General features: G+C 30.6%; 2 protein-coding genes and 1 long non-coding RNA gene across 7 annotated transcripts; 1 reads left to right on the forward strand and 2 right to left on the reverse strand.

The window, feature by feature from the left end:
* Nucleotides 1–576: 576 nt before the first annotated feature.
* On the reverse strand, nucleotides 577–7,907 carry LOC133691444 (uncharacterized). Its single transcript, XM_062111952.1, has 5 exons — nucleotides 7,632–7,907; nucleotides 7,403–7,531; nucleotides 7,038–7,202; nucleotides 1,142–1,447; nucleotides 577–1,024 (listed from the first exon to the last, which is right to left on the reverse strand). Exons 1-5 carry the CDS (start codon nucleotides 7,905–7,907, stop codon nucleotides 884–886), a joined length of 1,017 nt encoding a protein of 338 aa, XP_061967936.1. The 3' UTR covers nucleotides 577–883.
* Nucleotides 7,199–8,093, forward strand: LOC133691445 (uncharacterized). Of its 2 annotated transcripts, none has more exons than XR_009841673.1 (2): nucleotides 7,199–7,459; nucleotides 7,564–8,093. It is a non-coding gene; the product is annotated as an uncharacterized LOC133691445 (long non-coding RNA). The 2 variants fall into 2 exon arrangements; XR_009841674.1 differs by having other exon boundaries at nucleotides 7,576–8,093.
* Nucleotides 8,094–13,246: 5,153 nt separating this feature from the next.
* LOC133692768 (uncharacterized) lies at nucleotides 13,247–15,866 on the reverse strand. Of its 4 annotated transcripts, none has more exons than XM_062113903.1 (6): nucleotides 15,497–15,866; nucleotides 15,292–15,420; nucleotides 15,047–15,211; nucleotides 13,835–14,041; nucleotides 13,736–13,761; nucleotides 13,247–13,604 (listed from the first exon to the last, which is right to left on the reverse strand). In XM_062113903.1, exons 1-6 carry the CDS (start codon nucleotides 15,767–15,769, stop codon nucleotides 13,586–13,588), a joined length of 819 nt encoding a protein of 272 aa, XP_061969887.1. In that variant the 5' UTR covers nucleotides 15,770–15,866; the 3' UTR covers nucleotides 13,247–13,585. The 4 variants fall into 4 exon arrangements, with proteins under 4 accessions (XP_061969887.1, XP_061969888.1, XP_061969885.1 ...); XM_062113904.1 differs by having other exon boundaries at nucleotides 13,247–13,601; nucleotides 15,497–15,865; XM_062113901.1 differs by having other exon boundaries at nucleotides 13,736–14,041.

The following is a 15,866-nucleotide window of genomic DNA, read 5'->3' on the forward strand; positions in this document are numbered from 1 at the left end:
TTTTTGCAAGACTTTTTCTACACCAAGAAATTGGCGGTGCCGTCTATCCATGGAGTGGGAACCTCTGCAACAATTATTTGCACTATCTAATCTTCCTCAGTTCTCAGTTTGAAGAGCACTTGGACACATGGGGATCATGGCGTGTTTGCTATACCTGCAGCTTCTAGGCATGTTCATCTCCTGGTTGTTTTAGACTAGTGCCTCCAAGGGGTTAAGCCAGGTCATTGTAAACCTTGTGAACAGTTGCCGAATTTCAAACGGAAAATGTAACAAGGACCGAGTGCAGCCTCTCTTGCACTTTCGCATCTGTGGTTATGCGAGTAATCACAAGAAAAAATGGGGTGCTTGCAGGCATCTTGTTTTCTCTGATTCCATTTTAGCCATTTTGGTTTCGTTTATATCCTGTACTGTATCCAGCTTGGCTTCCTATCTTCCATTTCCACATGCATGACTAATCTTCACTCGAGATGAATACCACCCAACTTGGCCTGCCAGATTAGCATCAGCACTGCTTATGTGGCTTCGCCATTAACTTCACAGGAAACAAGGGGGATAGGACATGGAACAAGAGATTAATACGTATCCAAGCTGAAAACAGAGGATCTCTGAATTAACACGAGTTTTCAAAGTTTAGGTTATGTTTGTTCCGGTAGAATTATAAAAGCTGTAATTACATACATGGCATCTGGATTTAATCGTCAGGGGATGTTGTAATTGAGCTGCATTTCTAATGCCTTGATCCTTTCTTGAACAGATAATAGATTTATCGTCACAACTCAAAATACGCTTGGAAGAAGTGATTTAAAAATGAAGCGGGGAATTTGATATTAAACAAGTAATCTAACAAATAAGATAGGCACACAGCTTAACGCCGCAACCCAACTCAGTATGTTATCGCCCCTAAGCTCTTCATCCACGGTAGCAACTCATCTAGTCCTTCTTTCAAGCTTCGGGGATTGTAATCCAGCTCTATTCTGGCTTTCTCGCAAGAATATTCCCACTGGTGTCGCAGAACATGCACACTCTGCTCCAGTAAAACACATTAAAAAGGATTCAGACATCAAAGGAAGAATTCTTGATTAACAATTTTAGTCGTCAAACATATGATCAGAACTGGCTAGTGGTCACGATGGGGGCTTACCGGTGGACATAAAAGTGGAAGCTTTCCTGTAAAGTGAAAAATAAGAATCGACAGCCATCCGTAAGCTTCAATTACCCATAAAGGAATGCTAAACCTTGGCTTTTCTGTTCTAGTGATGATAGCGGCTATATCAAGCACACGTGAGAACGATGCATTTTCTCCTGTGAGTAGATATCTTTCACCCAATCGACCTTTGTCCATTGCTGCAATATGACCTCCAACTACATCATCAACGTGACAAAAGGAAAGCCTATCATTTCCACGCCCTATATATCCCGGTAAACGTCCAGCGAATCGATCAATCAACTGAAATGGCAAATCTAAGAACCATCACAATCTGCTTGTGCATTTTAAGGAAACATATACAAATTTACAAGATTACTTTTCATTATGGGAAGAATCCAGCAAACTAGCATACGTAATTTGATGCCAAAACTTGTTCTTAACTAAAAGCACCATGGGTATGAATATATTCATTGGAGGGGGTGGAAAACAGCTACAAATGAACGTCATAACATCAAATAAGAACATGATGCATCATGGAATCCTACGGATGGTTATCGAAGTGGTTAGTGACGTACACAAGCAGATCCCGTGTCTGAAAAAAAAAATTGCAAAGGCGTGGACTATGTTCAGAAAGGCCGATCAAAAACATGAAAACAATGCTATAAACACGACCGTTCTAGAGGGTCAATTTGATGACCTGTTCTTCTAGGATCTGGACCAAATCAGATTTTAAATTAAATTGAGTAAGAATTGATTTAATTGATTCGAGAGGTTTATTTATAACTTGATCAGAGCTCAGGTAAGATTATTTTTTATTTTTTAAAAACAATAACTTAGAACAATGTTTCAACTTTTTTTTAAAATTAAAACATTATTGTTTTGAATCGAATCGATTCAAGTTCATCCACTTAACTTATGATCCTAGTCTTGAATTGAGTCATAAACCGGACTGAGTTAAACACCACATGTGATAGCCTATTTTAAACCTACTAATATTTCTATCATTTTGCATTATGATCAATAAAAACATGAATAACCAGCATAACTAAATTGAACCAACCTAGTCAGATTTTTAAGTCAGGTCAGCTCAGTTGAAATTTGTATAATATACATCGATTTGTTCACATTTGGTTTACAGCTTAAATGATAGAACCTAACTGAACTACAATTTTGAAAATGATCACCATCAAACTTGGTTTGTACCAAGTAAGATAAGGTTCGCTCGAATATCATTTAATACCACTATACCGCCCTGAGTATGATATTGGTTTGCCATAGGTTCGAAGGGAACTTTTTAGTACTCTAGCATTGTAAGAAGAAAAAATTGATAAAATAACACAATTGTTCACTATTCATGACATTCTTTGATGTGATGGATTTATCTTGACAATGGTACGGTTGACATGGTTATTATAGCTTTAATGTATCTCAAAAATATATCTTTTTAGTTTTTTCTTTCTCTTATCTCTTTACAAATTATAAAGATAAAAAATAAAACAAAAAAATAATTTTGAAGACATATTAAAACTCCAATGATGACATTATTAGCATTATAAAAAATATCTCAACAAGATAAATTCAATGACATCAAATAAGATCACTAACGATGAATGGGAGTGAACCACATAAACCGTCCAAAGATGTCGAAACTCACTTATCTATAAACCACTCATGTAGCCGACTTCAGTCACCGTTGGTGACTTTTCTTGGTGTCGTTGAATTTAAATATTTCCAATGATACCAGTAATGTTGTTATTGGAGTTTCAGTGTGTCTCTAGAGACCTTTTCTTTTCTTTTATTTCTCTCGCTCATCTCTTCTAATTAAATCTTGTATCCAATCATTTTACAATTTGAGTGGGTCGCAGATGACACTGTTATTTATGAGTCATAAATATCATATACAACTTTCTAAACTGTGTTATTTTCCTAAATATTTTTTGCATTATATTTTTTTTTTACCATGCTAAAAAAAAAATGGTTCGAATGTTGCCTCTTGGATATGATGATCGGGTATGAAGGGAGCTTGCTCAGTAGAAAGAAGAGTAACCTTTGGGTAATGTAATAAAATTTACTCATTGTGGGGGTAGGAGAGACAGAAACAACTAAGGCCCCGTTTGTTTGCAGGAAAGTAGTTTCCTTTTGGAAAGTGAATTCCGGGAAAGTATTTTCCGATGTTTGGTAGTGTAATGAAAAATAAGTTGGAAAACACTTTCCAGTGTTTGGTTATGTTATGGAAAATGAGCTGGAAAATAACTTATTAATATTTTATTTTTTCAAATTTATTAAAATAATAAGGAACAAATCTTACAAATTAAAAAGTTGAATGAGAATGAAATTGAAAAAAAATATAATTTCATAAATTATCTCAAATAAAATAAATAATAATCAAAATAATAGAGATCAAATCTAAAAAATTAAAAAAAATAAAAGGTGAAGAAATTAAAATAATAATAATTAACATTTCATAAATTATTTCAAATAAAATAAGTAAAAATCAAAAGAATGAGGACCAAATTTGATAGATAGAAAATTTCAATAAAAAAATGATAAGGAAAAAGCAAATAGCAAATAGCAATTATAAAAATAAGAACCAAAATTAATATAAAAATTAAATTTTAAGATATGAAATTGAAAAATAAATATTCAAAACAAATTATATATAGCAATCAAAAGTTTGAGGATCAAATTTGATATAATCAGCAAATAATGATGAATTTTTTTTCATTATAATATATATTCATACATAGCTTATTTTATAAAATATAACTATATATGTCATATCATATTATATAGAAATAAGCTTGCGAAATATTTTTTTAAGTAAAACCTATTACTATATTTTTTTTCAATTTTAAAAGCTTAAAATAAGTTTTTTTTTCAAATTTATCCATATGTAACAAATATAATTAAATACTAATCATGAATTAATAAAAAAAAATAAAACAAGTACATCTACAAATATAGCAAAATAAAATAATAATTGTGGCAAAAAAATATGTACAATGAAAGAAAAGGAAAGTGTTTTCCGGTTCTTATCAAAAGGAAAACACTTTCCTTTGTTGAAGTTGTATTTTTTTTGTTGACTGGAATTAAGTTTCCGTTGACTAGTTTTCCATGTTGTTGCCAAACATGGGAAAACAAGGAAAGTGAATTCCAGGAATTCACTTTCCTGCAATCAAACACAGCCTAAGTAGAGATGATAATATGAAATAAAAACATAGATGAAGCTATCTTTAGTATAGTAATATGTAACTCAGTGAATATCTTTATATTTTATTAGATTTATTAGATTGATAATAGACAAGATAAAACAAAATATAAGTTTTTATTATTATCCTTAATATGTATTAATATCAAAATTGCAATATTTGAAATAATAAATAGTGATAATTATTTTCACTTTAGTTTACAATATGGACATTAATTTTTTTAAAACTAAATTAAAACAGCAATTTATCTAGTCATTAAAGTCATATTAAAAAAAGATTTTTACTCATGTTAAAAAAGTTAATTAATTTTTAATAATATAGTATAATTAAATTATGATTTACTCAGGTATTAAATTATTTTTTAAAATATATTTAAAAATAAAATAATAAAATATTTATATCAATACATAGTTAAAACTAACACAGTTGAAAATATAAAATAATAATTTTATCACAGATACATATTTCTTTTTTACCAGTCAACCCCTACCTTTTCATTATTAAATTCACTTTATGTGAGAAAGTGTCTACTTTTAATTTCTATATATATAAATTATTACATTGATTTTTTAATAACATATTTTTTCTCAACCATAATGTTAAAAAGCTACGCTCATTCTTAAAAAAAAAATTATTCTTATACTTTTTAATATAAATCAAGTTTTAGTTAATTAATTTTATTTAATTCATAAAAAACTCATTTACTCTAATTCATTTTTTTTTAACTATTACAAATTATTAAATTATATAAAATAATTTATCGTTTACTTTGAGCAATTGATGTTCTCATGTTACTCAGATGAAATGAAAAAAACCAAACTCTTAATACAATTATATTCTTAAAAAACATTTTTAAAAATTAAAATATTAATATGTGGTAAAAGATAAAATATATTTGAAATTGAGTAAATTAAATAAAATATATGAGCTTAAAACCAAGTGCAATCTCTATTATGGGTGAGTAAAAAACTAAAAAACCGATTAAACCGAGAAAATTGAAAAAAAATAACCGAAAAAATCGAACTGTGAAAAAAAAATTGTTAGACCGATTAAAATTTTGAAAAAACCAACCGGTTTGGTTTCGGTTTTATAAGCTTGAAACAAAAAAAAACTAAACCAAACCAAACCGGAAAAAAACTAGAAAAAAAACCGAGCCAAACCGGAAAAATCGAGCCAGACCGAAAAAACCGAGACAGACCGAAAAAACCGAATCAAATTAAAAAAACCAAGTCAAACTAGTTTGAACCGGTTTTTATGCTAAAAAACCGAACCGAAACCGGTCGGTTTGAACCGGTTTCGGTTTTTTTATAAAAAAATTTCATTCTTGTTACTCTTTTTTATAAAAACCAAACCAAATAAAAAATAACCAACTTAGCTAGAAAACATTAAAAAGTGACGCAACATTCATTTGAATTATGCGTGATTTGTCATTGTTTTCACTAGTCTCCTGTCGGTTTCAGAGTTTTATTGTTGAATTCCAACTAGCAGCCATCTAAGAAACAGCTTCATTTTCATAGGAAAAAAGAGACATGAAAATACTCTAATCAATATTATTAAAATAAATCTAATATTAAAAGTCACTTTTAAATAACTAATCAACACACAAATCCAGTTTTTAAACTTTTTAGATATATAACTTCAAATCCAAATATCTCTCAAATCCAACAATAAAATTGTTTAAATTAATGAGAGCACCTTCATTTAATGATGGTCCTTTCAGTAATTTATCTGAATTCCGCATGGTCTATATTTTCTCTCTTCTTTCTTCTTTCTTCTTTTTTTATATATATTTTATGATTTTTGCTTCTATATTTTATAGTTTTCAAATTTAATGATGAAAATTAAATTAATCAAATTCAATTTCAATGATGTAGATCTAAATGTTATGATTAAAATTAAAATTAAAATTATAAAAATGTTTAAAAAGATATTTGTAGAAAAAAAATTAACTTAATTTTGTCTCAATATTTGCACCTTTTGTCTCTCATTTTTAGATAAATAAAAATTGTCTAAAAATTATTTTTTAAAATTATTTTTTAGATAAAAGACAAAAACACATTTTTCTTCTTATTATTTTTTTAATTCTCCACCAAACCCGTTTCTATTTTTTTATGTTTCTGTCTTTTTCTTGATGTCAAAACATTAACCAAACAATATCTTGACTTTTCATCCATATCTTGGAGTGGTTTTTTTCCATAAGATCTGTGTAAATGGATAGCCTAGTTTCAGTTGAAAATAGTAAAATAAAACCATAAGATCTGTGTAAATGGATAGCCTAGTTTCAGTTGAAAATAGTAAAATAAAACCAAAATTGATTTGATATTAAGAAGGTATTTATAAATATGACAGTGATTATTTATTAAAATATTTTTGTAAACAAAATATTAAAAAAATATTTTTTATATATTTTAAAATTTATTTTTAATATCATCACGTAAAAAATAATTTTAAAATACTAAAAAAATATATTTTAAAATATTTTAATAAAAAAACATGTTAAAACTCATTTTCAAATAATATCTAAATCAAATCAGTTGGGTTTAGTTTAAAATTTTGAATTTTTATAATTTTAGTATGGTCGAGTTTTTTCCCCCAAAAACCGGCCACCACTCACTCCAAAATATTACCGATTCATCAAAAACATACGATCAAGCATAACTTGAACAAGTTGAGGATCTTACCATTTTAGCCAGAGCGTTGCCAGTTGTGAGTTTCCCTGGACCATAAACAACACCAGGATAAAGGGTCACAATTGGCAATCCTTCTGCTGCTGCTTGTGAAGCAACCTTGTCAGCTGCTACCTTTGATCTCTCATACTCTGTATAGAAATACTTCTCGTGATGTACCTGTAACAACCATAATCCCAAATCAATGTTCTCTCCAAAAGTCTTGTTCATTGTATGATTGGATCAACTTTTGTGATTCGTGATCCCGTAAATCCAGGACCCAAGAGTTTTGGAAAGAATCTTTCTTTGATTTAATTATGCAATTTCAAATCAATCCATCTGGGAGAAATAAGTCGAAACCAAGTATTATTATTGCTCACTTGGCTCTCATCAGCAACATATCCATCAGTTGATCCAAGGGCCACCATTGAAGAAGTGTATATAATCTTCTCTATCGTTTTTGTCTCTTTAGCTGCTTGCACCACATTCTTTAATCCTCCTACGTTCACCTGTCAAGAATTATTAACAGAAAACTATATAGTGTTCTTTTCAGTGATTTCATATAGAAAAAGTGGACGCGGAAACTCAGAGTGGACGGGACGTGCTTACGGAGAAGAATTTAGAAGGATCTGGAAGCCAGGGCTCGACAGCGGCGGCAGCATGGAAGATCACGTCGCAGCCGAAGATGGCATCCAGGAGTGACCGATAGTCGGTAACGTCACCATAGGCGAGTTGAAAGTTCTCCCCTGTAGAGGGCGAAGGGAAGCCGGACAAGTCGCTGGTTCGGCGGACTAAGGCCCGGACGGAGTGGCCCTGTTTAAGGAGGGTGTGGCACAGTACCCCGCCTACGAAACCAGATGCGCCGGTCACAACTATCTTCTTCATTCTCAACGACAACTTATGGAGAGAAAATCTGACCGGATACGAGTGTACTTGCAGTGATGTTTCTGTTAAGACTTTTTGCCCTGATTTGTAGATCGGACTTGATTGGCCAGCATTATTGAGTTGACCCTTCTTATGTACCCTTACATCATCAATAATGAAGAGGCCTTCTTTTGTTCTAATATAATATCACTGCCGGTGTTAAGGTTGGTATTTGGAAATAATAGGAAGCCTAGATCCATCAGCAATTGCTTTCACGTATCATTTACCATCTGATCGGTGGATCCCACTAAACAAACGGTTCATTGGCAATTTGCTCGCGAGGAAATCCCGAGCCAATTCATTCTTCTCTTTGTTTCATACTATGAAGAAGCACCACACCAAGCAGTTTTTCGAATGTGTTTTCATCTTCCAGATGAAATTATATATATAAAAAATATTAAGACTCTGACGTACGCGTTAGAGGAACGGGTAAACGTAGATAAATTTGTATCATTAAGTTTAATAAATTTATTTTTATTTAATTATATAATAATAAAATAGAAACTTATAAAATTGAGTACCAACTCAATATTAAATTTTTTTTAGATCACAATAACCCATAAAAAATAAATCATGAAGTATAATTATCAATAATTATGTTTTTTTAGAATTATTTTTTATTTAATAATATATATATATATATATATATATATATAAAAGATACTAAAAAAACTGAGCATCAGTCCAATACTGATATATTTTTCTGAGATCATGATAACCCAATTGAAAATAAATCAAAATCTCAATTCATAATAATCACATTTTTATTTGAAGTTATTTTTTATTTAACCATATAATAAAATATTTTCCATTCTCTTAGGACAAAACAATATGCTACACTAAATAATAATAATAGTAAAAACTATACTAAATTTAATTTACAAACTAGTTCACAAATTTCCATTCTCTTAGGACAATAAACAATATGCTACTCAAAATAGTTTTTTTTTATGCAAGAGATATAACTTATTTCATGGTATTGAATTACTATTTTTTGTTATTATATTAGTATATTAAATTTATTATCATATTTTTAGAGATCCTTCTTATCAGTAAAACTTTTACAATTTTATTAATACAACTAGTTAAATACTAACAAGAACTTGTCATTAGGACAACGATAGAGGGTTATGATTGTCTTAATTACTTCTAATATTTTTAAAATTATAAAGAAAACAACAAATATAAAATGATATTTTTGTACAAAACCTATATCATTAAACCAACAATAAAACTCTAAATCCTTGAAAGTCACTTTTCTTAAAATCACCATCTCAAGAGTGATTTTGAAGAAAAAAATAACATTTAGCAAACGAAACATCATCTATTAAAATATAAATAACAAATCTTAAAGATTTAACTTAACTGACCAGGTACTGAATTTGCTCTCTAGATATCACTAGTTTGAATTTTACAAACCTCAGGGCCACTGGAAGCTTATATTATCGTTAATTTCAGGGCCCGTAAAATTAGTTGAGATACGCGCAAACTGACATGAACATCTACATTAATTAAAAATTTTAAAAAATAGAAATAACATATCTAATTTTAATATTGTTTTGAAGCCAACTAGAAGACAGTTTCAAATGATATTATCCAATGGGACAAATCTCGTTAAATATTTAAAGTTTGTTTCGAATAAATCGAGTCAAAACCAATTTTAAATTTGCCTTGTATACCACCCATGCCGTCATCAATCCGTCTGTCTCTCTTTTCTGTCCAGCCACCTTATTGACCCAAAACACTAATTTTTCGTAGTTTCCGGGATTCTTTCAGCTTAAGATTACGATTAATCAAGTGATAAGTAATGTTACCCCCCCTCACACACACACAACGCCACGTGAGAGTGTGGTAGTGATCATTTTTTTTAAATGTTTTTTATTTAGAAAAACATTAAAATATATATTTTTTTATTTTTAAAAAATTATTTTTGACATCAGCGCATCAAAATGATCTTAAAACATAAAAAATATTAATTTTAAGTAAAGAAAAAAATAAAATAAAAATAAATTTTTTTCAAAAATACCTTTGAAACGCAAAATCAAACAAGGTTTAAGTATAACTCTAAAAGACAAGGGTTTTTTTACTGTGCAAGTCTCCATTGTTCACCCTCTCACACTAAGTATTAAGTTTTGTAAAAGATGTATTTTGATCCTTAAACTTTAAAAATCACGCAACTTATACAATTTATATACCTAAATATTTTTCCAATTTAATTTGGTACAAGATTTTATTTTTGTTATTTTTAGTCCCTGGTTGGGAGAGAAGAGAAAGAGATCGCTAGATTCCGGTGGTAGAGAGAGAAAAATGTTATTTTAATAAATAAATTTAGCAAATACAACCGGATAAATGTCCCATCTTTCGAGATTAAATATCTTGATCTACATATGTCCCTTGATTTTTCAAGTTTTAGTTTTGGTATCATTAATGACTATTTATTTATTTATTTGCACATATAATTCTCAATTTATTTGATTACATGTATACATAAAAAATTATTTGAACTTAAATTTTTTTAACTATAAAAATGCGTTGAAAAAACTGCATATATAATTGTTTTATAAAAATAAAAATAAATCGTACTTGTCCCAAAACACAACAACAACATATAACTTCCATTATATAGTTCAATGTACTTGTATCAAGCTTACTAATAATTCCATAATAATTAAGTAAATTAATCTTATATATGTTCATTCGTCACAAACACATCAATATAAATCAATCACCCACAATTAAACAAGCATAAACATAACTCAATTTATTCATTTCTTCCTAACATGGCCTACCACACATACACCCAATACACCTCATTTTCTTTTCTTTTCTTTTCCATCATTTTAAGTTGTCTCTACCCTATTTCATTCCAATTTCTTTAAACAATTAGACTTCACAAAACCTCAATTTCCCATTCATAACTCTAATTTAAGAATTGAACATTAAATTTATTTATTTTACTCAAACTTATTTAAATGAGTTTAAAACTCCTTACTGGGCAATAAAATGAATTTTGAATGCTAATCAGTCAAGATTTTTCCACACCTTTTCTTTCTCCCTCTTCGACTGTGAGTTTCTCTCTCTTATTTTTATCTCTCCCAGTTGATTTCCCCCCCTCTAGATTTCATGTTAGATGATGTTAATCTCTCATTTCATCACCCTCCATGACAGATTTATATTTACTCTCAAGAATTTTTAATGTTAACCTAGCTTTTCTCCCTTCTTTTCTTCCTTTCTCCATTTTCCTGTAGCTCACTCTGGATATAAGGAATAAGGAGGGCTAGATTGTTTTTTTCAAATGACTATTTTACCCCTTAGTTAATCCATGTTTTTTATTTTTTATATTTTAGTCCAACTAACATTCTTGCAAAGACTTACCAAACTTCTATTCCCCTAAAATTTTAACTCAAGATAAGAAAATATATCATGTGACTTTATGTAAAACTTCAGTCTGATTCAACGATCAGATTGAGAGTTATACTTGTAGTGTAAAACTAGTCAATTGGTGATTTTATCAAAATTCAAATTTTCATGTGGCCTTCTTGCACATACCATATTAATCATTCTACTAAATTCTCATGACCATTTTCTCATGTCATAATATATTGATTTTACCTTTTTATCATTTAGTTCTTTTACAAGCTTATTATCGGTTCATGATGATATTATTATAGTTTTTTTTAACCGGGTTCATCCTAATATTTTTTTTTTCATGTTATTCTTAACACTCATTTTGATTAATTTAAACTATTTTCTATTCATTTTTTTATTTCATTTTTTCTAGGAGTTTACAAAAGTCATCAATATGGATGTCAAAAGTCCTGAATCAACCCGTCGGGTCGAGTTTCATAACTATATTAAAAATACTTTTAAAACACAATATAAACTTTCATAAATTACTTATCAACCCCAAAATACCCTTAAAATCACTTGAAAAACAAAAATCAACTTAACCAAATAAAGTTAAACAGCCCGATCTACATTTTCAAGCACGTTTACAGTGAAAAACCATTATCATCGAACTTCTCTCGTCAAATGAAACTATTTGACACGAAGCTTAATAATTTTGGTTGATGGAATCATGACAACCTATAACTTTCTATCTCTTCAGCAGTTTTCCTAAGAATTCCTCTCTTCTCTTTTAAATCAAAGATTGAAAAATAAACAAAATAAATTGCTAGACCAAAATGAAAATTGTCGCATATTTGGAATTAGTCATGTGTTTTCTCTATATTTTACATTTCAATCCTCTATTTTCTAATTTGGTCTTTTTATCACAATTTCAAACTTAATCTCATCTAATTAGACCATAAAAAAATTCAATCAAAGAAAAAAAAAGTTTTGAGGATAAAAAAAATGTGAAAATGAAAACAAAAATAATTGGAAAGGTACTTCATTATTTACATGAAGGAAGGAACATCAAGAAATCTAATTGTTTTAGTATATTAGACAATTCATTTTCAATTTAATATATTCAAAATTGACAATAATTCTTCCACATGTTGCAATTGTTATTGCTTAATTCCATCATTTGTGCGCATAGATTTATAATTAAATTTGGATAAATGAAACTTAATGCTAAAAATTATATCAATGCACATTTTGTTTTTTAAAAAAGATTTAACAATTAATTAAAAATTAACAAGAAAAGACGGTATTTTAAACTCAATTAAACCTAACAGATTGATCCAAAAACTCGACCAACCACCTCTTAGCCTAAGCCAAGTCTAAAAAAATCAATTCAAAGTTAAGCAAGTTTGACCATATAGCAGGTCAAAACCTATTAATTTTTTAACATTTTTTTTAAGATAATATAGTTTTAACCTGAAATAATCTGCCCAACCCGGGCTTTGTACTAGGTTTAATAACCATGAAAAGACCCATTCCAATACCAGGCTCTTTAAGTAAAATTTTAATTAAATAAATAATAAATTACAAGCTTGATTTTTTAAATCAAATATTCATAAGATGCACGGGTAATTCTAAGGTTCCGATTAAATTTTTTCGAGACATGTCTTAAAAAATCTATAAAACTCTTAAATTGAAATAAATGAATTATCCGTTTTCAAGGTTCAGTCAATTATTGATAAATAGCTAAACCAGTCATCCAAAATTTGCATTATTTTCTAACATGAGTTAAATCAGAAATGTTAACTTGCTATAACATATTTACATGACATATGACAATCATATATTAATTAGGTATTAATCTTGAATTTATTATTTTAATATCATAGGTTACATGACATGCCACAATCATGTATTAATTAGGTATTAATCTCAAATTTATTATCTCAGTATCATAGAAAATATCAAGATATATTTAAACTATAAATGTAAAACACACATATGACAGTAAAATCTATAATACACATTAAATTTAAAAAAACCACAAAATAATTAAGAATTGAATTTAAATTTAACTAAACGCAAATCATATTTTTTAAGCGGACCCGCTTACTAGTTAACATCTCACCCGTGCAAGGCAACAACACATGTTACAACAAGCACTTTTCCTCAATATTTGATCACCCCCATGCTCTTCAACCATGGAAGGACCTCTTTCAGTCCATCTTCCAAGCCCCGAGGATTATAACCTAGCTCTGTCTTGGCCTTTTCACATGAATATTCCCACTGATGTCTTAGAACATGTACAGTCTGCTCGTAGAAAGATAGTATAGAGTCAGATATCAAAAGAATTATCTCGATAGCCAACTCGATAGATAAAAAAAAAACAGTACACCAAACGAATAATAGGGTCAGAACTGAGTGGTTAAAGCAATGGGGCATACCGGGGGACTGATGAGAGGAAGGTTTCCTGTAAGTCGAGAAACAAGAACCAATAACCATCCATAAGATTCAATTATGCATAAAGGAATGCTAAACCTTGGCTTTTTTGTTTCAGAGATAATAGCAGCCATATCAAAAACAAGCTTGAAGGATGCATTTTCTCCTGTAAGTAGATATCTTTCACCTTGTCTACCTTTGTCCATTGCTGCAATATGACCATCTACCAGGTCATCAACATGAACAAAGGAAAATTTATCATTCCCATAGCCAATATATCCTGGTAAACGTCCAGCAAAGCGTTCGATGAGCTGAGATTACAAAGCTATGAAACATTAAATTCTGTTATTCGTTGGGAAATGCATTGTGCGGATACACATGCTATGGCACAAAATGTCTCTCGCTGGACAAGGAAAATTTATGATTCCCATAGCCTAAATATCCTGGTAAACATCCAGCAAAGCATTCGATGAGCTGAGATTACAAAGCTATGAAACATTAAATTCTGTTATTAATTGAAAAAATATGTTGTTCAGATACACACGCTATGGCACAAAATGTCTCTCGCTGGACATGGGAAGGCTCCCCCATTAAATGATTATCCTCATTTAGATGCCAAAAACCAACAATGCAGCCTGTAAGGCAATGACCCCAAAAACCAAGAACGTATAGAAGCAGGTGGGATCTCCAATGAATTCCAAGAATGCATTAAGACACCAAGGCATAAAAAGAAGAAGTGATGTGCATATATTACTATAGTAAGGACAGGTTTAAATTCCCGTAAGAAAATCATGAACCAGAGAGACTAAACGAAACAGAATCTCATCAAAGTAGATGCCCCAGCTATATACGTAGCACGTATTCCAACAAATGTGCAAAAAACAAATCCAATATGCAAAGAAAAAATGCATAATCACCAAAATAAAAAAAGAATGAAGCACAACTTTGACAGACTTGGATGAAGAACATCAAAATTAACAAATATCACCTAGCAAACCATTCCCACTTTATTAAAAGCGTTTCTCCTGGCCAAACAAAATACATGACAAGGACAACAACAGTCAGACAACAGCGATTTTCAATACCATTACGGCAATACAATTACCAATTTCTAATCTAAATCAATATCATCTTTGATATATCATAAACCATCCAAGGATAACCAAACAAGAAAAGAATACAACTAACCTCAATTGACCTCTGTGTGTGTGTGTGTGTATTCACCAGTCTCAATAGCTACAAGCTACGACTATGATTTCAACAATCAAATAAAAATTTAAAATTCAATGAATAAGGAAAACAGAAAAGAATCTTACCAATTGAGCCACTATATTACCAGTAGTGAGCTTCCCTGGACCATAAATAACACCAGGATAAAGCATCACGATCGGCACCCCCTCTGCCGCAGCTTGTGAAGCAATCTTATCAGCAGTCATCTTTGATCTCTCGTATTCCGTACAGAAACGTTTCTCGCAATGCACCTGTAATCACAAAAACTCGAATCAAATTTCGGGAAAATTAATGAATCTTAAAATCGAAACACTTCATAAATCTCAATTACTTGGCTCTCATCAGCAACATATCCATCAGTGGAACCAAGTGCGAAAAACGACGACGTGTATATGATCTTCTCAATTGTTTCTGTCTCTTTAGCTGCTTGTAGCACGTTATTCAATCCTTCAACATTAACCTAACACAACAATTAATTTCATTTTTTTTTCATTTATCAATTCAGTGAAAATTTTTGAAGTCAACGATGTGCTTACGGAGAAGAATTTTGAAGGATCTGGAAGCCAGGGTTCGACGATAGCGGCAGCGTGGAAGATGACTTGGCAACCAGAGAAGGCATCCAGGAGAGACTGGTAGTCGGTAATGTCACCGTATGCGAGTTCGAAGACTCCACCGCTGGAGGGAGGAGGAAGCTCGGAGATGTCACTGGTGCGACGGACCAAGGCGCGGACGGAGTGGCCTTGTTTAAGGAGGCCGTGGCAGAGCCTGCCGCCTAAGTAACCGGACGCACCGGTGACCAGCGCCTTCATAGTCTCTTCTCAGGGAGGGTTGGGTTTGGTTTGGTTTCAGGGAAAGGCATAAGGAGTGAAGGGGCAAACTGTGCAATTAAGTATAACACTAATCACA

Source organism: Populus nigra, chromosome 4, assembly GCF_951802175.1.
Source record: "Populus nigra chromosome 4, ddPopNigr1.1, whole genome shotgun sequence".
Classification (NCBI taxonomy): Eukaryota; Viridiplantae; Streptophyta; class Magnoliopsida; order Malpighiales; family Salicaceae; genus Populus; species Populus nigra.